The sequence below is a fragment of the Curcuma longa genome, chromosome 20 (assembly GCF_044706935.1).
Source record: "Curcuma longa cultivar G26 ecotype Majalengka, Jawa Barat chromosome 20, ITB_CL_G26_1.1, whole genome shotgun sequence".
NCBI lineage: Eukaryota > Viridiplantae > Streptophyta > Magnoliopsida > Zingiberales > Zingiberaceae > Curcuma > Curcuma longa.
Window position 1 is genome coordinate 4,789,856 of NC_133880.1, and position 21,420 is coordinate 4,811,275.

General features: G+C 37.4%; 3 protein-coding genes across 4 annotated transcripts; all 3 read left to right on the forward strand.

The window, feature by feature from the left end:
- The first annotated feature begins 446 nt into the window (after nucleotides 1-446).
- On the forward strand, nucleotides 447-6,529 carry LOC141813260 (serine/threonine-protein kinase D6PKL1-like). Of its 2 annotated transcripts, none has more exons than XM_074701195.1 (3): nucleotides 447-561; nucleotides 1,209-2,905; nucleotides 5,558-6,529. In XM_074701195.1, the coding sequence occupies exons 2-3, from the start codon at nucleotides 1,362-1,364 to the stop codon at nucleotides 6,417-6,419; spliced, it is 2,406 nt and encodes an 801-aa protein (XP_074557296.1). In that variant the 5' UTR covers nucleotides 447-561; nucleotides 1,209-1,361; the 3' UTR covers nucleotides 6,420-6,529. The 2 variants fall into 2 exon arrangements, with proteins under 2 accessions (XP_074557296.1, XP_074557297.1); XM_074701196.1 differs by lacking the exon at nucleotides 447-561 and adding an exon at nucleotides 1,030-1,077.
- A 322-nt stretch (nucleotides 6,530-6,851) lies between these two features.
- On the forward strand, nucleotides 6,852-7,713 carry LOC141813263 (uncharacterized). Its single transcript, XM_074701198.1, has 4 exons — nucleotides 6,852-7,152; nucleotides 7,231-7,341; nucleotides 7,457-7,537; nucleotides 7,627-7,713. Exons 1-4 carry the CDS (start codon nucleotides 6,928-6,930, stop codon nucleotides 7,699-7,701), a joined length of 492 nt encoding a protein of 163 aa, XP_074557299.1. The 5' UTR covers nucleotides 6,852-6,927; the 3' UTR covers nucleotides 7,702-7,713.
- Nucleotides 7,714-10,035: 2,322 nt separating this feature from the next.
- On the forward strand, nucleotides 10,036-20,989 carry LOC141813261 (pyruvate kinase 1, cytosolic-like). The gene is made up of 16 exons (XM_074701197.1): nucleotides 10,036-10,205; nucleotides 10,287-10,383; nucleotides 10,470-10,567; nucleotides 11,184-11,339; nucleotides 13,014-13,091; nucleotides 13,249-13,380; nucleotides 14,060-14,140; nucleotides 14,299-14,370; nucleotides 14,453-14,542; nucleotides 14,800-14,944; nucleotides 15,151-15,239; nucleotides 15,496-15,591; nucleotides 17,760-17,827; nucleotides 17,930-18,029; nucleotides 18,236-18,295; nucleotides 20,628-20,989. Exons 1-16 carry the CDS (start codon nucleotides 10,137-10,139, stop codon nucleotides 20,778-20,780), a joined length of 1,584 nt encoding a protein of 527 aa, XP_074557298.1. The 5' UTR covers nucleotides 10,036-10,136; the 3' UTR covers nucleotides 20,781-20,989.
- Nucleotides 20,990-21,420: the final 431 nt, after the last annotated feature.

Genomic DNA, 21,420 nt, shown 5'->3' on the forward strand with positions numbered 1-21,420 from the left:
TCTCCATGAAAAATATGGCATTTATTTTGACTAAAATAGTTTTTTTATTTTTTAAAAAAACTTCAGTCGATTAATAAAACTCAATTAATCAGTGTATCTATGATTGATCTAAAACTTAATTTTATTTTAAAAAATAAAATTAAACATTTCTTGACTATATTATTCTGCATTATTATTCATCATCCTCTTTTATTTTATTTTATTTTATTTGTTATGAAAATTTTCTCATTTCGCAATAGTTCAGATATATTGGGGATGGAAATGGGACCCATGGGGTGGGCCATCCGCTCGGTCGTTACTTAGGTCGTGACTTACGGCTTGTTTTCTTCCCTCACTGCGCCAACCTTCACAGCTATGAATCTGCTCGTCCTTGTGAAGAGCGTTAAGTCACCTGCCGATTTTCTCTCTCTCTCTCTCTCTCTCTCCTAAACCCTAATTGGCGGATCGTTTGAACCCCTTGGAAATCGATCGCTCTACTTCTCGACTTCTGCTTCGAGGTCTTGATTGGGCAGTGGGATCGGTCCCTCCGTTCGGATCAGTATCGGCGTCGGCGGTGAATCTGTACGGTTTCTTGTGCTTGGTTTCTCTTTTTTTTTTTTCGTGTGATTCCTTCGAGCCTCGTGCTGGTTTTTACTCATTGATTTCTTATATCTGTTCTTCGCCCGACTTTTTCGTTTCCGTTTCCATAACAATGCGGGTGGCTAATCAGGGATTTCCTACCTCTTTTTTGTGGGTTGCTGTATTTTCGTACTTTGACGAGAAAGTCTCTGCTGCAGCATCGATCTGTCCGGAGAGGGGCAATTTTTATTTGGAAAAATCGGCTCGCCTTACTGTAGTAGTTTTCTTAAATGTCTGCTTTTTGTGTAGATTCAAAAAACAAAAAAAAAAACAAGAATCGAGAAAAATATCCCGGTAATCTAGACTTTATTGTGGCTATGAAGAAAATTTTGTTTTTGGCGATGTTTAATATTTTTGTAATGAGATTTTTGTTCAGATTCGGTTTGATATGAACGCCTCAATTCAGAGAAACGAAGAGATAACAGTGGAAGTACACTCCCTGTATACTTGCCACAAAATGTACTAGAAGGCTAAATTTTTTTTCAAAAAAAAAAAAAAAAAATCTGTACACCTCTTGATCCAGTTAATTTTTTATTTGTTTTCTTGGAGTAATTGCCTAAACACACTAATGCCGTGTTTTCTTATTGCAGAATCATTGTTTACCGTGAATTTAAGTCATTGCTTGGTGTCTCGCGATGATACTTCACTTCGCTGTAACATGGATTTCTATGAGATGATCTTTCCATTTGATATTTGATCAACATTGAGGTTTCTCTCTCAAGTCAGTTGAGCAATTATCAGATATGTCTGGTGGCACTTCTGAGATTGTTGAGGCAAATGAAGACCCAAATCTGGCCAGTTATTATGATGGATCAAAGATTCCAAGTACTAAGCTCAAGCCAAATCTCCGAGATGGTAAATGTCAATACAAGGATGATGAACTTGACCAGCTTTTAAGAGCAATAGATCTCAGGACATCAAGGGTTCTTAGTCCTAGTCATTCAGGGATAGATTTGTTGCCTAAGAATGCTTTGAAGAAAACACTCAGAGGTGGCACACCTCGAACGTCGGGAACAGGGATGCCAGAATCTGCCACCTTAAAACAGGCTTTGAGAAGACTATGCATTTCCCAAGCATCAGAGATGGCTGCTATGAAGAGGTTATCGGGGGCCTCTGAAGCTGTAACAATTGAGAGGCTTTATGCTTCGGTGGTGGTCCAAACAAATGACTCTGGTTTTCCTCTGAATGTGGCAAAGACAAATGTAGTTGAAATATCCGTCACTCCTTTCAAGGTATCTGGAGACTCATCGAATAGACCAGTTCCATATGGTGAACTACAACAGGCAGAGTCAAGTAACCAGAATGCTGCTTCAGTATCTAATAAGACTATTGTAACAAAAATCAGAATCCAAGATGTACTTCAATCTGTACCAGATGAATCATTTGAAAGTCAATTGGCAGCAAGGAAGAGGGATATGAAGGGTAAATCAGTCTCCAAACAGTCCATATCTAGCCCACAGGCTGTTTCTGCATCAAACAATTCGATTGTGATTCCACGTCTATTACACTCATTAAATAGGAATAATCTTACTAAACTGAAAGTGAAGTGCGAGCCAGCTTCAGTGCCTAGTGGTTCCACCAAATGCAGTGAAGTTAATAAAAGTGATACTACTATGTCTACATCAAAATCATGTTGTCCCAAAGAATCTGTCACCCCTGCATCTACTGTTCCTGAAAGTAATACAACAGATACTGATTGTGGTGCAGTCAAAACTGTTTCTGGCATAAATAGCTTCAGCAGTGGTCAAGTCAGTGGAATGAAAGAAAGTGAATTCTCTACATCACAGGAAGAAGGGGAGTGCTCCCATAGTTCCAAAAGCAGCACTTGTGATTATAGTTGCAGCACTAGCTTTAGTGAAGAGAGCCATCAGAGTGGTATTGTTGTTAAAGGATGTAGACCTCACATGTCGAAGGATGTGAGATGGGTCGCCATTAGTCACATCTTAAATCAGCAAGCAAGACTGTGTTTAAATGACTTTAAGCTCCTCAAACGACTTGGTTGTGGAGATATTGGAACAGTTTATCTTGCTGAACTAGTTGGTTTTGAATGCTTGTTTGCTTTGAAGGTCATGGATATTGACTTCCTGGTTAGCAGAAAAAAGTTGCTAAGAGCACAAACAGAAAGAGAAATATTGGAAATGCTAGACCATCCATTTCTTCCTACCCTCTACTCACATTTTACAACAGATAACCTCTCATGTTTGGTTATGGAGTATTGTCCAGGTGGTGATTTACATGTTTTGCGACAGAAGCAACCTGGAAGGAGTTTCTCTGAGGCAGCGGCTAGGTATGTAGATTAAATTAATGCATGTGTTGCTTCAGTAGTCAATTTCTTCCTAAACCTATTTGTTTGTGGTTTTGTTTGGTTTTCATGTAGCTACATCTAAACCATGCCATTATGGACGTCTAGAAATAGACATGCATCTACTTGAGCATTTGATTAGGGATGAATGGATGTGTTTCTAACATGATATAGCACTAAGATTGTTTCAATCCAATAATTGTATATTCTGTATAGAAATGTACAGAGAAAAGTCAGACAAGGCAACTTCTGATATTATTTGCATAAATGGAGAAATACATGTAGGAAATTCCAGTTGGAAGTATATTTAACAATCACCATTTTGGTATTTTAAGAATACCCTGGAAGCACCGATATTCATTTGGTTTTACAGAATTTAGAGAAAAGAAATATTCTATTGCATATATCGTAGAGGGATATTACATGTAGATGTAAGACTTGATGTAAAGGGATATTACATGTATATGTAAGACTTGATGTAAAGCCCTAAACCGAAAGCCTAATATAGGATTAAACCCACTACACTTATAACCCAACAACACACACTTAACACTGTCCATCAAGCTAGAGCATGGATACCATCTATGTCCAGCTAGTTATTCAAAGTAGATTGATTTTCACAAAACAACATGATTAACACATATTACCATGGTAAAATAAAAGACATAGAATTCACACACAAGTGAAACCTAACATTGGTGGAGCATGCAAGCTGCAATTCCTTGAACTTAGACCAATCAACACGTCAATAAAGAGAGGATGAATAGAGATAGATCCCAAGAATCATTCCTAGGTCAGGTTCTCCATGTGGCATTGCATACAACATGACGTGGAATATAGAAGAAAGAGAAGGAAAACCCATGAAAACAAGGGAAACTAAAAGGATGAGATATATTCTAGGCAACAAATCTCACAAGTGATGCATACAACAAGACACAAAAGGAAAAAAGGAAAAGGAAATCACTCTACAAGGATCCTAGGTTGATAAGAATTCTCTTGCATCCCTCACACACAATGTTTGCACATGGTGGATCACAAATGATGTACGGGAAGATGAGATGGGTTGTGTTGATGTTGGAGGATGAGCTATGTGTTGCATGTCATGAGCAATCTATTTCATGCCATGCGAGAGAAGTGGAGTTGAAAGGGGACTTGCAAGAAGAGGAAAAGGGTTAAAAGAAGGTGGCCTCCTCCTCCTCCCTAAAAGGAGAATATTCTTGGAAAACCCTAGCCCCTAAAAGGAATATGTAATACCATGTGGAGTTTAGAGAAAAGAAATATATTGTCGCATATGCTGGAAAGGGATAATTATATGTATATATAGGGTCAATCCTAAACTTAAAATGCCAAAGCTACCTTAACTAATTCCCCTAAATAAAAGGATCTAGTAAAATAAAACTTTTCAAAGTCTGGAACTTTTGAAAATTAAATTTCTAATTTGCAACACTTTCCCCCCATCAAGGAGAACTCAACATAAAGTGAATTATGAGAATCTTTTGTAGGTCACCATTCCAAACATAACAATTATGTCATTAACACTACAATTACAAGCAAACAAGTTATAGTAGATAAGTAAGCATTGAACACATAGCAACGACAAAAAATATCATATTTTTCATTGCAACAAAAAAAAAAAATCACAACAAAACGTCATAAATCCACAGTGCAACAAAACCCATGGCACTTGATAATTAAATATCGATAAGATAATTAGCGTGATATTACAATCGACTATGTTCATAAGTCATAGCAATCAAATCTACTCCTCTCTAGGAAGAGAAAAAAATGTAAAAAAAAAACACCTCCAATAAATTCCTCATCATAGTCACTCTCTTCACTTTCTTCATCAAAATCAATGTCTTCTTCACTTACGAAGGGAACAATTGATGGAGGTCGAAAGGAGAATGAGAGAACTTGCAAAGTATCAAAGACCAAATCAAGAATTTATCTTTTATACCATTTGATGCAAAATTGATGCAACACTATGAATTATAGTCTTAAATGGAAACACAGAGAAAACAAATTGTCCAAGAAGAAATTTTATTATTTAAAAGATGATTAGCGTGAAGGATTAAGGTCCCTTTAAATGACTCCAACTCTAACAAAATTGAAAATGAACTAAAGTTATGTCTCATCTTCAAGATAATTATCAAACCATAAACTACCTTAATTAAGTATTTATGCTAACTAAAAGCATCTACCAAAATAACACTTTTACAAAACTTAAATTTCTAAAAATTAAATTTCTGATTTCTATTACTAACAGCTCATACACTTGATAGTGTTTTATCATCCTAAATCCAAACACGTCATGAGCATTTTGTTTGGCAATTCAACTACCTTCTTTGCTTTTTCTCTGGCATCCATTTCATTGGATTGAAAGAAATTCAGATAGAAGTGTACCTGACTTTAGTTGGGAAGCTCTAACGTTTGCTTATGTGGTTTGAAAAGGCAAGTTTTTGATATACTTGAAAATTCTGAATGCAACTGAGCAATTAGTAACAAATTCCTGTATACAAGAAAAATGTTAGTCTGCAGTTTTTACTGTCTCTTACAGTGTCATGTTTTTCATGGATCTGTTTACGTTCTTGTTGTTTGTTGAAGCTGCTCGCTCACTCTTGGCTATGGTTGCACCAGGTTTTATGTTGCAGAAATTCTCCTTGCTTTGGAGTACCTGCACATGCTGGGTGTTATTTATCGGGATCTAAAACCAGAAAACATCTTGGTCCGTGAAGATGGTCATATCATGCTCTCTGATTTTGACTTGTCTCTCAGGTGTTCAGTGAGTCCTACTCTTCTTACATCCACATCCTTTGTTCCACAAGACTCTGAAAGGAAGCTCGTAGGACCTTGCGCTGAAAATAGCTGCATTGACCCTCTTTGTCTTCGGCCAACCTGTGTTCAAGTTTCTTGTTTCACACCCCGATTGATAACCTCCACAGCAGCAAATATAGGGAAACAAAAAACTGACATGGGCGGTCAGGTAAGACAGCTTCCTCAAGTTGTGGTGGAGCCAACCGATGCACGATCCAATTCCTTTGTTGGGACCCATGAATACCTAGCCCCTGAGATCATTAGAGGAGATGGACATGGGAGTGCTGTCGACTGGTGGACCTTTGGGATCTTATTGTATGAGCTACTTTTTGCTAGAACACCCTTCAAAGGGCTGGGAAATGATGAAACACTAACCAATGTGGTGGCACAGAGCTTAAGGTTTCCCGAGAACCCATCCGTTAGCTTTCATGCTAAAGATTTGATTAGGGCTCTCCTAGCCAAGGAACCAGAAAACAGGCTGGGATCAGCCACAGGGGCTGCTGAAATTAAGCAGCACCCTTTCTTTGCTGGGATAAATTGGGCCTTAATACGCTCTTCTCCACCACCTGAGACACAGGGCAGTGATTTTGGGACTCCTCCTGTGCTTATTCGCAAGAAAAAAGAAGGAAGGTGTCTTGATTTCAGGTCTAATGGTGGACATGATGTGGAGTTCGAGTTGTTCTAGCGCATTGCCCTTCCAATGCAAGAGTTCTGTAATCTTCCACTTCTTCTGTTTACATAAATGTAGGCCTAAGCTCTTATTCCTTGTTTATGGCATGTATTTGTTTATACAACCGAGCTCGCCATTGTCTACCACTTCTCTACTCTTCTTGCATATACTTATTGATAGGAACGTAGTCATGTGTACAAAAACGTCACGTATTAGCCATTTCATTTCTGTTTGAGACTGAGATCAACCCTCTGTCACCTCATATCACATCTCTATCAAGCTCATGTCATGGTGAAGGTAGCCCTTCTGCACCCTTCCCTTGCCTTCTACGTTTCTCTTCTCAGGTAACATGGACTGCCTGAGTGACTTGCTTTCTACTCCACTCCACTCTCCATTACCTTCCACAGGACACCTTGACTGCCACTCATGACTACTCTTCGACACTACCACACTCATTCTCTTTGTTTTGCTCGCTTTAAAAACCAGCTGCATAAGGAGGAGCAGACGACACTAGGCAAGAGCCATGGAAGCTCAAACTCCTAGGAGTTCTACCCACAGTCAGAGAGATGGCACGTCAGAAGAAGAGAGGGAAGATGAGGACGAGGGTTTTTCGTTCGGTTCAACTCTGTCTGCTTTCCGAGCCAAGGAAGAGCAGATTGAGAGGAAGAAGATGGAGATACAGGAGAGGGTCTTTGCCCGACTGGGCAGAGTTGAGGAGGAGAGCAAAACACTGGCGATGATCAGAAAAGTAAGTGCGTGTTGATTGATTACATGTGCAAATGGTCTGTACCTGCAAAATGTTTCTGACACAGCTGAAATTTCACAGGAACTCGAAGCAGTGCTTGATCCGACAAGGAAGGAAGTGTTAGCCACGCGCAAGAAGATCGACATGGTGAATCGCGAGCTGAAGCTTCTGAGCCAGAACTGCCTCAAGAAGGCATGTGCTCCCTTAGAAATGTTTCAGTTTCTGTTCTTTTTTGTTTCTGTGTTTCTTGCCGTGTTAAATGATTGTTTTTCTTGTTTCTTTTGGATTTATCACCTCATGAATGAAGGAGAAAGAATACATTCAAGCTCGCGAAGCATTCGATGACAAGAGCAGGGAGAAGGCACAGCTTGTCGGCAGATTAATGGAGGTGAACAACTGATTCATGATTTTTTTTTTTTAAAAAAATTTTTGGAGAGCGTGGAAATGTGAGAATTCTGATTGAGTTTTTTGATGTAGGCGGTAAGCGAGAGTGAGAGATTGAGGATGAAGAAGCTCGAGGAGTTGAGCAAGATAATCGACTCCATTCGATAAATCTAATTAATGTGTTTGAGATTATTTTATTTTTCTATTTCTCATGTTCAAGAAATTCAAAATGATTGTTTTTTTTCTCTCGTTTTCATTGGATTGGTGTGAGAGTTTTGCTCGAATCCTTATAGAGTTTATATATATCTATAAATAAGCAAATATTAGTTAATTAAGCAAAGCCACACACACACACACACACTCATAATAAGCAAATATTATAAGATAATGATCGATACACGTCCTCGTTGTAATTTTATTTAATTATTTTCATGCTCTCTCAATCTCTCTTTGTCAATCTCTTCTGCAAGTTAATGAATGAGAGAGAGTGAGAGCATGAGTTGCATCGAACAGTACTGTTACGACTAATTTAGTTGCAGCTGCAACAAGCACAGCTGCAGCTGCTCCCCCCGCACTTGCATTTGGTGCAGTCGCAGCTTCCACCTTCAGAGCCAGAGACCATTTCAAATCCCTCACTGTTCCTGCAGCATCCACAAGAACAAACCATAACTTCATCTGTTCAAACATCTACAGAATTTAGACGATTACTGCAAGGAACAGATTGTGTATAAACGTACCCTCCGCAGCCATTGCCGCACTTGCAGCTGGAGCCGCAGCCACAGTTTCCGCCACAGCAAGACATCTTCTTAGTGGAGACTGGAGCCTTGAGAGAAGGATATCAAATTGAGTATTCGGATGCCTTGATCCATGGTGGAGCAAGATGCATCCTATTTATAGTGTTAAATTTCTTTGGAAAAAGAAAGCCGAAGAGGGAAAAGCAGTGATCCTTCAATTCTCGCCATTGATCATGTCTATCATCTTTATTATATTCTCCTCATCATTTCAACTCTCTGCTGCAATTTGAGACGTAACTGGCAGCTGCAGCATTTGCTTTACAGACGCAGAGGATTTTGAAACGGATGGAAAAAATCTAAAGAGAGGAAAGAGATTCTTAGATTTGATTTGTTATTTGGTTCCTTCTTGATGTGGCTTGTGTGGTTAGAAGAGTTTTTCTTTCTTTGACAAGAGGTCACCAAGAACAGTATGCCCAATATAATATGAATATCGGTGCACTCCGGCGGCTTCTGCACAACCATGTCCGCGCGACTCTTCTCGACGGCGATGGGAACACGCACAGACGAAGGCGCGGCGGAATCTGCGCCGCCGGTCGCCGATGGATTTCGCGGGGAAGACGGAGGAGAGTGCACGACAGCTCGGATTGGTAACTGGAAGTGGGCCCGATAGTCGGTCTACTCGTCCCCGGGCATAACTGAATTGGTTACGACGAAGCAGATTTGTAGAAGAGGACAAGAATTCGAAACAATACCGTCGTAGGTCCGATTGTGTGAGACCGTTAGAGTGGTGAATTCCACTGTTTTACAGAAGATAATTGGTCTACTCGGATCAGATCAGCTCCAGATCTAGGTGTGCTTCGACTTCGAATCCCATTGAACACGACAAGTGGGTCAAATAGTCGTCCTGTTTTTTCTTCTTTTCTCTCACACTTATAGCTATCAATTTGGATTGAATCCGTGGAATTGATCCATCCCACCAATTAATTTAGGTGGATTGGATTGAAATTTTATCAATCCACTGTACGATGGATTCACATGGATTGATCCACCTAGACCCACGACCCACATGGATTGATCCATGACGGGCTTGGATTAACAAAGTTTATTAATTTATTTTAAATTTTAAAATTAAAATAGAAAACTTAATTAATTAGTGGGTTTGATGTCTAAATTACAATTTAAACTTAAAATTTTCAACTTGATAAATTTAAATTATAATTCAAACTTAAAATTTTTAATAATTTTTTTATTTTTTGAAAGGTTCGTGGGTTGGTCTATCTAACCTGCAATCCATCTTGGATTGGATTGGATTGAAGATTTTTCAACCTATCAAATTGATGAATTGACCCGTCCCATCTCATCATATGATAGATTTTTAGTAGGTTTATTTGTCTCACTATAAGTTGATCTGTTTGCAGTCTCCTCTCGCTTTCTTTTCAATAAAGAAAAATCCCGAACCGATTTAATTTTAATTTTAACCCTAAAACCTAATTCTTTTCTGCTAATTACGCTCCTTAATTATATAGTCAAAATAATATTGAGTAAAACATAGTATTAATAAGTTCCATTTTTTTCATTAATAATAATGTGTTGAATGAAGTAAATAAAAGAGTATCCATTATTAAAAGAGACGTTGAATGGGCTGGGCCATACATGGCTGCGGCCCACTTGTTGGGGGCCTGTGTCATGGGCAGCCCAACCACCGCTTACCGCCACTGGTGCATTACAACAGAACGTGAACAAAAGGAGAACGGAGCATCGATTGGGGGGAGCAGAGCACTGTTGTAGCGATCTGCTTCCACTCCCACTCTGAGCGATCTCTCCTCCATCTCCAATCCGGTCACTTTTTTGTTCTCGGCAGCTCTCAGAATGCATTCTACTCACCTTCTCCTCGAGGAACCCATCCGGATGGCCTCGATCCTCGAGCCGTCAAAGCCGGTATGTTTGCTCTACTGGATCTTGGTTTAGAAGCAGACGATTTGGATCTTCTGATTTCTTGGCTTCATTGCCGTTTTGCAGAGTTTCTTCCCGGCAATGACCAAGATCGTGGGCACGCTCGGCCCCAAATCCAGGTCGGTGGAGGTGATCTCCGCCTGCCTCAAGGCTGGCATGTCCGGTACGCCTTGTTTTCGTGCATCGGGTTGTCATTGGTGCTTTCTTTCGTGGATGATGGGAGATTTACTGGGTACTATGTGGTGGCAGTGGCACGGTTTGACTTCTCTTGGGGAGACGTCGGCTATCACCAGGAGACCCTCGAAAATCTCAAGGCAGCTATCAGGAGCACCAAAAAGTTGTGTGCAGTAAGTGTGGTCTTGGTTATCAGCGACTTTAAGTTGACGAAATTTTTTTCTCTGTAGTCATAGTCGGTTCCTCCATCAGTCTTACTGAGTTTCAGCAAAATTTACCTTTTTTAAAAATTGGGTGTATTTGCCTGTTGCAAATTGTTGCTAACGTTGATTGCTAACTCATGTTCTTTCTTTCTCTCTTTCATTTTTCTCCTTGGATCTATGGTTAGAGCTTTATTCATATTTTCGACTGCTTTCTCAGGTTGCAAATTGTTGTTCATCTTACTTGCTACCATTTCCTTCCTTTCTTTTCTCGTCTATTCTATGGAGTTCGATCTCGATTTATGTTTCACTTGTTTGCTTGCTCCCAATGCTCTCCGCTATTGCTTTTGTTTGGACTTTGAGGTAAACTTATGTTCAACTTGTGGGTGCGCACTTGCGTTTATCTACCTTGGACACAAAGAACTCTCATAACGGATCCATTTATGTTTCTACCTGGCATTTATTCTCCTTTTTTACTTTTGCTCATGGCAACGTTATCCACAAAATCAGGGCTCTAATGACCATTTTCCAGTTCTTAGTTTCTTTTTTGTTGATTGAATTTTAATAACATAAGTTTTTCTTGTTCCAGGTCATGTTAGATACAGTGGGCCCAGAGTTGCAGGTCGTCAACAAAAGTGAGAAGGCCATTTCACTTGAAGCGAATGCTTATGTTGTTTTGACACCAGATCAGGAGAAGGAAGCTACTTCTGAGTTGTTGCCTATAAACTTCACAAATCTATCAAAGGCAAGCATTGTCATCTTATATCTATGCTTGTAAAAAGCATACGTGTCTATGCGAATATGTTATTTCTTGATCAATCTTCTACCCTTTTTCTTCTCTTACTATTTTGCAACCTAGAACATGACTGTTTCAGGCTAGTAAACATACACCTAGAAAGTTGAGGATACTTCATTTATTTCTTGGTGGAAGCATTGTTTGAGGAATTCCAATGGTACTTGTACAATGTTGGGTTATATTTTTTTTATCTGTTCTTTTGATGGCTACGACTTTGTTTGTGCTTGGCTCGGGCCTTCACACCTGTGCCCCAATGTGAGATCCACAAGAAGTCTCTAATGATAATATACACCACTTTGCATCCAACAATCAGATTCCCCTACTTTGTTTCTTGATGAACTTAGATTTGGTCCCAACACCTTATTTAAAGGGTATCTCACCTGGGTCTTCTGCATTGTGTTGTAATACCTTAATCATGTATCACCTATTGTAGACCAAAAATATCGTTAGGGAGGTTTTTCATCAAGGGCAGGTTTTAAAATCTCAGGACTCAGGGAGATAATCTGGGTTGTATTTCTCCATTGATATCTAGAGTGGAGTGTGGGCCAATTGAGAGTTTTTTTGTACATGGTGTATGAAGTGGTTTGCCTTCCTTTTTTTATACTTGCTCATATCATAAGCATATTTTTTTGTGTGTGGATATGTTTGTTGGGTTGCAAGGGTGCAAACATAGTCCCACATCTAAAACACATGTAAAAGATCATAGGTTTAAAAGGATGGAAAGTATCTCTATTGGCATGAGGCCTTTTGGGTTGAGCCCAAGAACAAAACCATGAGGGTCTAGGTCTAAAGTGGACAATATCATACCATTGTGGAGATATTTTGATTCCATCGGTACCTACAAGTGGTATTAGAGCGAGACCGCTCTTCACCGGACTAACAGCCGGAAGAGACATAATCCAGATCTAACCATGTGGGTTGAACCTTTAAACAAAGGAAGTGGGTGCTCCTGTGTCTAAATCAAGAGGACCAGACACCAGGCAGAAAGTTCTAGTTGCGGCTAGGCAGGAAGTTCTAGTAGGTCGGGTGGACCGAGGGGCAGAAAGTCCTGGTGGGTCGAGGATTCGGACATCAAACGGAGGCTTTCCGTTTGAGGGGGGCTTGTGGTCCTTTGTTTGATTGTTGGGTTACAAACATAGTCCCACATTTAAAACACAGAAAAGATCATAGGTTTAAAAGGATGAAAATATCTCCATTGGCATGAGGCCTTTTGGGTTGAGTCCAAGAACAAAACCATGAGGGTCTAGGCTCAAAGTGGACAATATCATACCATTGTGGAGATATTTTGATTCCATCGATACCTACAATGTTATGTTATATCTCTCTCTTACTGATGTTGTTGTGTATTGCCCACCATCTTCTTCTGTTTGAGGAGGTTATTGTTAGCTGCATCAAGGTATTCAAGCTGGTTTTCGACCAAAAAAGTATTTGTAGTGTAGCTTTTCTTGTGGTTCACTTCCATATTTGATCATATTAGTGGTTTCTCGGTAGTGTTTATCTCAATAAATAGAGCTGGTGCAACCTCAAACCCAACCAAGGGCTTTATTTAACTATTTTCTATTCTGATGTTGCAGATAGAATTACTTTATAATATCGAGAACTGAATTTATTCTTCTTTTGCAGGCTGTGAAGCCAGGAGACACAATATTTATTGGCCAATACTTGTTTACTGGGAGTGAAACTACTTCTGTTTGGTTAGAGGTATGGCTTTTGCAAGTGCCTCAAAAACTAACTTTTCCTAAAACAATTTATCTTGAATGTTGAAAGAAAACTAGCTGTAAGAATTTATTGTATTATTAAGCTTTTTTGAGCTATCAAGGCATTGCTGAGCTTTTTCTGTAACAATTTATCAATGCAGGTTGCTGAGTTGAAAGGGGAAGATGTAGTCTGCAAAATAAAGAACTCTGCTACACTGGCTGGGTCATTGTTCACTCTCCATGTAACCCAAATCCGAATTGACTTGCCAACACTTACTGAATCTGACAAAAATGTAAGTGACACTTTGCATGATGCAACACCAATCAAGTCTTTTCTTTAAGCTTAATGGTTAACTTAAATATCTGATTTGAAGAACCCTTGACCATGTTGTTTCTCCTACATAAACTTTAGCATGCATCATAGATTCACTATATATGCAGTAGTAGTGAATCTTTCCCACAAAAGATGCATCTATAGAAAAGGGAATATGCTCCCATGGGGGAAATGGCTATTGAGACTATGGCTTCGAGAAAAACTTCTTCCGCTATATAACTGATGTTGCTATTATTGACATTTTCCCCTATTGGTATGTGTTTTCTTGGTACTTAAATGGAACCTACAGTTCATAGCTGCGTCTTTTCATTTTCTATCATTTGTTTTGGCTGCATCACATCCTCATTTCTAATTTTCTGTAGATTACACCATCACTAGCTGACTCCTTCAGTTGAGACAGTCTTTATGATTCTTTTTGTTGTTTTCTTAGATTCTTATAATCATTTTGAATTCCTTATGATGCATTTTCTATTGTCAATCGGCCTTTGTTTCATATTTTTCCTAGTCCCTCTTACAACCACAAATTTTTAATTTCAATTAACAATTTTGTCTTTGTTGATACTGTTTTTTGTATCTGTATTTCCTCCAAAATGTCTCAATCTTATTTGACTAAAATTTTATTGTTATCTACATTTCAGGTTATAAGTACATGGGGCGTGCAAAACAAAATTGATTTCCTATCATTGTCTTATACAAGGCATGTGGAAGATGTCCGACAAGTACGTTATTTTATGGATACTCATTAGTTCTGCTTAACTGTCCGACAAGTATCTTGTCTTTTCTTTGTCCTTTCAAATTTCAATAGTTATTTCACAAGGTAGTCGTGTTAGTTAAGTATTGTTCAAAAGATGACTTCTTATGCTCCCACTGCATGCAGGCCCGGGAATTCCTGTCAAAATTAGGTGATCTTTACCAAACTCAGATATTTGCAAAAATTGAGAGCATAGAGGTTTGCTGAAATGTGAATTGAGTTTAGAAAACATCTGTTTTTATCTTTATAGTCATGGCTTCCACTGCTCAATTTTTTTTAGGGACTTACACATTTTGATGAGATTCTGCAAGAAGCAGATGGAATTATTCTTTCTCGTGGGAATCTTGGAATAGATCTCCCACCAGAGAAGGTCAGTATTACTTTATTTCCTCTTTTTTGATGAAGGCATAACCATGCAGCTGAAATACTCATTGGCATTAAACAAGATGCAAATAAACGGTCATTTTAAAGCATAGTAAACATATATCTACTGTCTGAGCCTGAGTTCAATTGATGAGTTATTTGTTCAAAATTTTCCTTCTCTCAAGGATTTTCTAACTTGATTTTTTACTGCTGCAGCTAATGTGATTGATAACTGATCATTTAGTCACATAATTTTGTCTACAGGTATTTTTGTTCCAAAAGGCTGCTGTATATAAGTGTAACATGGCTGGAAAACCAGCAGTCGTCACTCGTGTGGTTGATAGCATGACTGACAATCTGAGACCGACACGAGCTGAAGCAACTGATGTGGCCAATGCAATCCTCGATGGTATTTTCTGTTTCTATGGGGAAATTGTTTGAAGTCAATATTGCTATCTTTAACATCTCCAATTTCACAGATCATGATTAATGTATTGATCCATTTGCCAATCTCAAATAGTCCAACTCCAATGGGACAAGTGTTATTGTTGTTATATGCTGCATACATCAGTGTCTTGTTATTTTGTTAAACTTACAACTGTCTATTTTTCCCAGGAAGTGATGCAATCCTTTTGGGTGCTGAAACTCTTCGAGGATTGTATCCTGTAGAGACCATTTCCACTGTGGGTCGAATTTGTTATGAGGTGAGCTTTCTATGCCTTGTATTCCTAATACAATGCATGGAAAAGATTGAATGTCTTGAAATGTTTTCCATGTGAACTCTTTTTCTTATGCTTTCTTTGCCTACTTCTTGCTATATACATTTATACAGTAAACCAATTGGATTCTGTTGTATCCTTCATATATAGCAAACATGTGGTTTACTGTATATTGATTCTTATCCTTTCCTAAATGTCCTTTCCCCTTCTCATGCTCTAACTATAGATTTAACTTTTGCAGGCAGAGAAAGTTTTCAACCAGGATTTGTACTTCAAGAAGACCGTGAATTGTGTTGGAGAACCAATGAGCCACTTGGAGTCTATTGCTTCATCAGCTGTATGGTCTTAGTTTCATTTGCCCAATCCAATTTGATAAAGCAATAAATGTCATGATCTGAGGGTCCCTTCCTTTTTCAAGGAGGGAACCACACCCTCTATTGTCTCCACAATATATCCCTGAAGACAACTACGCATAACAATCAGGCACAATACCACATAAAAACTAAAAATTCAACTTAGAAATGCAATCACATAACTCCATCATGAATAATGTCCACAATGTCTAACTCTGTCAAAATTAAGATAAAAAAGTCACATCCTGTTCATAAACAAAACTGCAAGACAAAATATCCAGTCTTAATAAAAATACAAAAAAGTAAATATCTTACGTGAAAAACTTTAACAAAATTTTCTCAGCAACACCTAAATAAACTAATATGATGCAATCTCCAAGTCTGCTATACCTACAATGTACAGGCTTACGAAAATGAGGGTGAGAACAAATATTCTTAGCTGGTATACAGAAGAACATACATAGATAAATGCTAAATAAAAATTAATATAAATTATCATAACATTATGATTTAACCTAGTAACTATATTATAATAATCAATCATCCATCATTTTTATTGAAGCTTGGATGCTCCAGACCATAAAATGATGTCTCTCTTATGTGATTAGTCATTTTGAGATGGAATGAACTCCACCCAACTCAATATGTTTTCATAACTACAGAACTAGGTTTATTACCTTTGAGTAATGATGGGCACAAGGGAGAGTGTTTAAGTTAGGATGTTGTACACCCATTAATCTCATACAAACAAGTGTGGTAATCTATTTTGTCTATGTATTAAAAGGATGTTATCGTCTCAAGTCTAGTCATTTTGGTATAGAACAAACTTGACTGTAATTCAACAATTTTCACCTATGTCCATGCTTCTATTAAATTGGACTATCAAGAGTATGTAGTTTCAACAAGCAAAGGAATCATGAAATCTTGCATTTGTTATACTGATTTCACCATATTAACCCTCTCTTTGATCCAAATTTAGCTTTAGGTTGGATGGTTAAATGTTCCAAAGGTTTTCTCTTTATTTTTAACACTTAAAGATTAATAAATCATAATTTTAACACCAATTAACAATAATGAACGTCAATTCCACATTCAATCAAGATATCAAAATCTTTATGCTTATTCGCAGAGAAAAGAAATAAGCATGAAATCACCCACCTTAAAAATGACCCTAGTATCAATTCACTGGCGTGAGAAATGCTTTTGAAAGTTGGGAAACTCTCCTTTTTATAAAACAAACTTAATAGAAGTCATCTACTTTCTAAACCATTGTTTTATGCAACTTATACAGAAATCCCAGCAAGTAAACTAATTAAAGATAACAAGGAAACAATAAGTTTGATTCTCAATCTTTTCCCTAGCCAATGGTTTGGAAACCTACACCAAAGGAGCTATCCTAAACAGTGGGCTAAATTTTAAGGAAAATTGCTATAAATCTATTCTAAATCAAAGAAAAAAAATTATTGCTACACACCAGCGGGTTGAGAAGACTTGAAAAGGTCTTAACTCAATTTTTTGGCCGTTGAAAAAAAAGAGGACAACAGTCTTCTTGCCGCATTCCTTGCTGCTACAGTTGTCAGCATAAATTGTAGCAGGTCGGAGCGGCTAGAGCAGGGAATTTGATGGAGAAGAGGATTTGTAAGTTGGAGAACAGGTTTTGGAATTTTGAGAGTAGGAAATAAGGAGATCACCACGACCTTTTCTAAAATAAGTCTCTGTGCTTATCTCTCACGCAGATGGGATAGGGATGGCAGTTGTGATTCCTTTCTCCCACAAGTTATCCTCTCCCAACAACTAAACCTAATCCCTTTACTACCAAATCTAACTCAAACTCCTTGAACTTAAACTGAACTCAGCCCAATAATGGTCCAACCAATTTCAGTTCAAAACCCAAATCAAATCCAACTCAATCTCTTCCCATCCTACGATTACATCCTTATTTCTAGGAGTTTCTTACTCAATTTGACATCCCAAACAATGCTCAAAATTGCCCAAACAGTACAAGTCTTCATCAAATACAACAATTTTAGTTAATTGTAAAGAGGATATTCATAATTAATAGGAAAAATCTAGATTTTAATAAAAATAATGAACTCGTCCTAAATTAGGTACAAAGCAGATTATAAACGTGTTTGGTACTGATCAACTTTAGGTGCGTGCTGCTATCAAAGTTAAAGCTTCTGTGATTGTTTGTTTCACTTCATCTGGAAGAGCTGCAAGGTGCTAATTTAGTAAAATTTTTAAATACTCATCATTGTAGTGTTTACCAGTGCATTGTGAAAATTCCTGACATCCATGAGGTTCCTTTCATTGTTTGTTTAGGTTAATTGCTAAGTATAGGCCCACAATGCCTGTATTATCTGTGGTCGTTCCTCGACTCAAGACAAACCAACTTCGCTGGAGTTTCAGTGGTGCTTTTGAAGTAAGTGGTCAGCTAATCATCTTATATGCTCTAGTGAATATTAGTATATTGTTTCGTTCTGTTTTATTGTTTCCGGCGACCATAGTTAAGATTTTCACTTCATTTCAGTAATCATTAGTATATTTTTCCTCGGAATTATTCCCATTACTCATCACTTTTTTCAGTCATTAGAACAGTCCATTAACTAAAGTAAATATCATTGGCAGGCAAGACAGTCACTTATAGTTAGAGGCCTCTTCCCCATGCTTGCTGACCCTCGCCATCCTGTAAGTGTTTCTGTATTTTCTGTTATTGAATGTACTATTTGTTCTATTCTATTTCAATTTTTAACTAGAATTGTTTTATCTGTCCAGATCATAAATAGACTTGGTCAGTTTTATTGGATTCTAAAATCTTTATAAGAGGTTTTCGACTGTTCAAGAACACTTTATATCAAACAAAATACTAATATGCTATTCTCTTTTTTCCTATGTGTCTTGTCTCTCAGCAGCAACCAACACTTGTAAACATCTTTTGGATCCATCCGCTCTTAAATATGCTAGTATATATGTCAAGTACATCGTTATCATCCAACTTGGATTGATATCGGTGAAGGATAATTCAGTATTTTATATGGAATTGGGCATATTACAAAGGTCGACACAAGCTTAAAGAACTAGAGACTTGTTGAAATTATATAGTAATAGCTACAACTTACTATAAATGTTTGAAATTGTATGAAATCCAATCAAATCGAGAATGAAAAAAAGATGAAATTGGTTACATCAACCTAGAGTGCTTTTAGAAATCTAGGTTGAACTATGCAATTTCTTAATCATCCCAGCTTGAATCATAGTAAAGGGAGAGAGAGATAGGGAGAGCTTGTGTCCCTCTCTTGAATTGCTATGCTTTGTTGCTTATCGCTATGAAAGCATGGGTAGATTACTCTTCAACATTATCATTGTGAATAACTTTAATAAACACATGAAGGATTAAAATTTCATTGAGTCAAGTTTTGGTGGTTGACCAGAACGAGACAGTTGCAATACCATATTGGATTGCTGACATATGGCATCAGTAGAGTATTGGAGGTGATGGGAGAAAAGAGATGAATAAGAAATGAAAAAATATTAAAATCATTTTATACCTGAAATTTCAGTTCTCAGCTGAAATGGTACTTCAGTACCGTGTTATGCTTACACTCAACAAACTTTGACATGCATTGAAGACGATGACATAAATTCAGATGATTTATTACTTTAATATCTTTTTGCATAATTTATAATTAAATAGTCAATTGGATTAAATTTTGTTATAATATTTAACCTATATATATTAGCAATTTAATTAAAAATAATTCTACTCATTTTTTTTTTACTTCAATGCATGTTGGGATAAATTAATATAAGTTGCACTTATGTATTATTCTTCCACTTGCTATATACAAACATAAAAGTCTAGTAATTAAGTAATAGTTAGAGGAATAAGTTATAAATGTTAACTAGTATTGCTTGAATTCATCTTGTTGCGCGCCTTAGCATGCCAAGGTATGTCAACTATTGACATGATATGAGACTTATTGATGATGATCAGCACAAACTATACAAGAGGATTGCTTGTGCCAGTTAATGTTATTTACTTTTGGTAATCTAGTGGAACAATACATTTCGATCAGATCGTTCAGTTTTTTTAATATTGGAAACCAGGATAACCAAGACAAATATATATCTAATGAAATGATGGAGCCTCTAGAAAATTAGAGGATGATGAAGGCACATTCAGTTGGCACAGTCTGCAATGTGAACTTATGTCCTACATTAATCACTTTACTCATCCTCGCATCTTGGATGAAAATGAAAGTCACATCTTATGTCATAGAACAAGTCAAGCATTTTATGAGTGTGCTAATAGATAATAAACAGTGGAAATTTAGGGATTGAAAAAATATAAGATAAATACTACAAAGGTGAAAGAGAAATTTCCAGTGCCATGATAGATGATAAACAAGTGTTAATTGAAATGTGCTTAGAGGCTTTCGATTCAAGAATCCAGGGGATCATATAAACAAGTAGTAGATGTATCTACCAAAGAGGTAACTGACTGAAATGAGGTGTTGGTTGCAACTTGGGGCCGGACGAAGTGTGAATGCTCTCATTGGACATTGTAATATTGGGTGATGGACTCTCTTGGGAAGTAGGTTCTGATTGAGCTACATGAGTTCTTTGGAAAGGATGATCAATGAATAGCCATGGAGAGAGAGTAGTTAACACTGATGTGTCCAAGTTTCTCACAATAAGAACATTTATGTTTTCCTTGTTCGGTAGCATAATTGCCACGACCTCACTGATAATCTCCTTGACCTACATGTGACCCTTAGATGACAATTGAACCAGCAAAGAAAATCACTTCACCTTAGGATTAGAGTTTGGTGGAACCGTACACATTCTATGGAGCCTTAAACCAGTGGAATTATGTTCTTTAAATTCTGTTCTTATGCTTTCTGTTCTGTAAATTCAAACCTTATTACTTCTTTTTTTGTCGTTGACCTTCTTGCCCAAGTAACATAAAATAGTCTCGCCCATAGTTTGATACTAAGCAATGAATTGTCTCCTACTGCAGGCTGAGTCAACTAGTGCGTCCAACGAGTCAGTTCTGAAGGTTGCTCTTGATCACGGTAAGGCTTCTGGTCTGATCAAGTCTCATGACCGAGTCGTCGTCTGCCAGAAAGTCGGTGATGATTCGGTGGTGAAAATCATCGAGCTGGAGGACTGAAGGAGTATATAACCTTCTCTTTTAGTTAACTTTATCAAATAAAGCATTGTCCAGAAATCTGTATCTGAACTGGTGAAGTTTCAAATAGCTAAGCTTGTTAAGATTGCACGGTATCTGAGAAAATGTGAGGTAGATTTTGTTGTCACTGCAAATTTGGATTCCTCCTTTGAATGCTATACAATACCTCTCCCTCTCCCTTCTATGCTGAATTGATAGGTATTAAAAGGCCGAAGTGACTTATTCCAAATGGTAAACATGAAGATATATATTGTTTGAGGTTAAAAGTTTATCCAATATAGTTTTTAAGTTTTTCTCTGGGCATAACTGAGTTGATTACAATAGAATAGATTTGCAGAAGAGGATAAGGATTAGCTGAGTTGGTTAGAACAAACAAATTTATAGAAGAAGATAAAGATTCAAATTGTTAGGACATAGATTTAAATTTTGACTATTATCAATATGAGTAGCTTTCTTATTGGATATCCTATTATTTTTGATATTTTAGTAGATTGTTTATTGTTGCAAAAATATTTTAGTGTAATTATTTGCTTCCTATGCAATTATTGTCCAATAAAAAAATAACTTTTAGGGTAATTGCCCAATAAAATAAATATGCTTGATTTGAGAGATAAATAAATAA

Coding starts and splice junctions, on each gene's coding strand:
- LOC141813260 (XM_074701195.1), top strand. CDS start 1,362: ATGTCTGGTGGCACTTCTGAGATTGTTGAGGCAAATGAAGACCCAAAT. Junction 2,906..5,557: donor TTCTCTGAGGCAGCGGCTAG/GTATGTAGATTA, acceptor TGGTTGCACCAG/GTTTTATGTTGCAGAAATTC.
- LOC141813263 (XM_074701198.1), top strand. CDS start 6,928: ATGGAAGCTCAAACTCCTAGGAGTTCTACCCACAGTCAGAGAGATGGC. Junction 7,153..7,230: donor CACTGGCGATGATCAGAAAA/GTAAGTGCGTGT, acceptor GAAATTTCACAG/GAACTCGAAGCAGTGCTTGA. Junction 7,538..7,626: donor TTGTCGGCAGATTAATGGAG/GTGAACAACTGA, acceptor TTTTTGATGTAG/GCGGTAAGCGAGAGTGAGAG.
- LOC141813261 (XM_074701197.1), top strand. CDS start 10,137: ATGCATTCTACTCACCTTCTCCTCGAGGAACCCATCCGGATGGCCTCG. Junction 14,141..14,298: donor ATGTGGAAGATGTCCGACAA/GTACGTTATTTT, acceptor CACTGCATGCAG/GCCCGGGAATTCCTGTCAAA. Junction 14,543..14,799: donor TAGATCTCCCACCAGAGAAG/GTCAGTATTACT, acceptor TTTTGTCTACAG/GTATTTTTGTTCCAAAAGGC.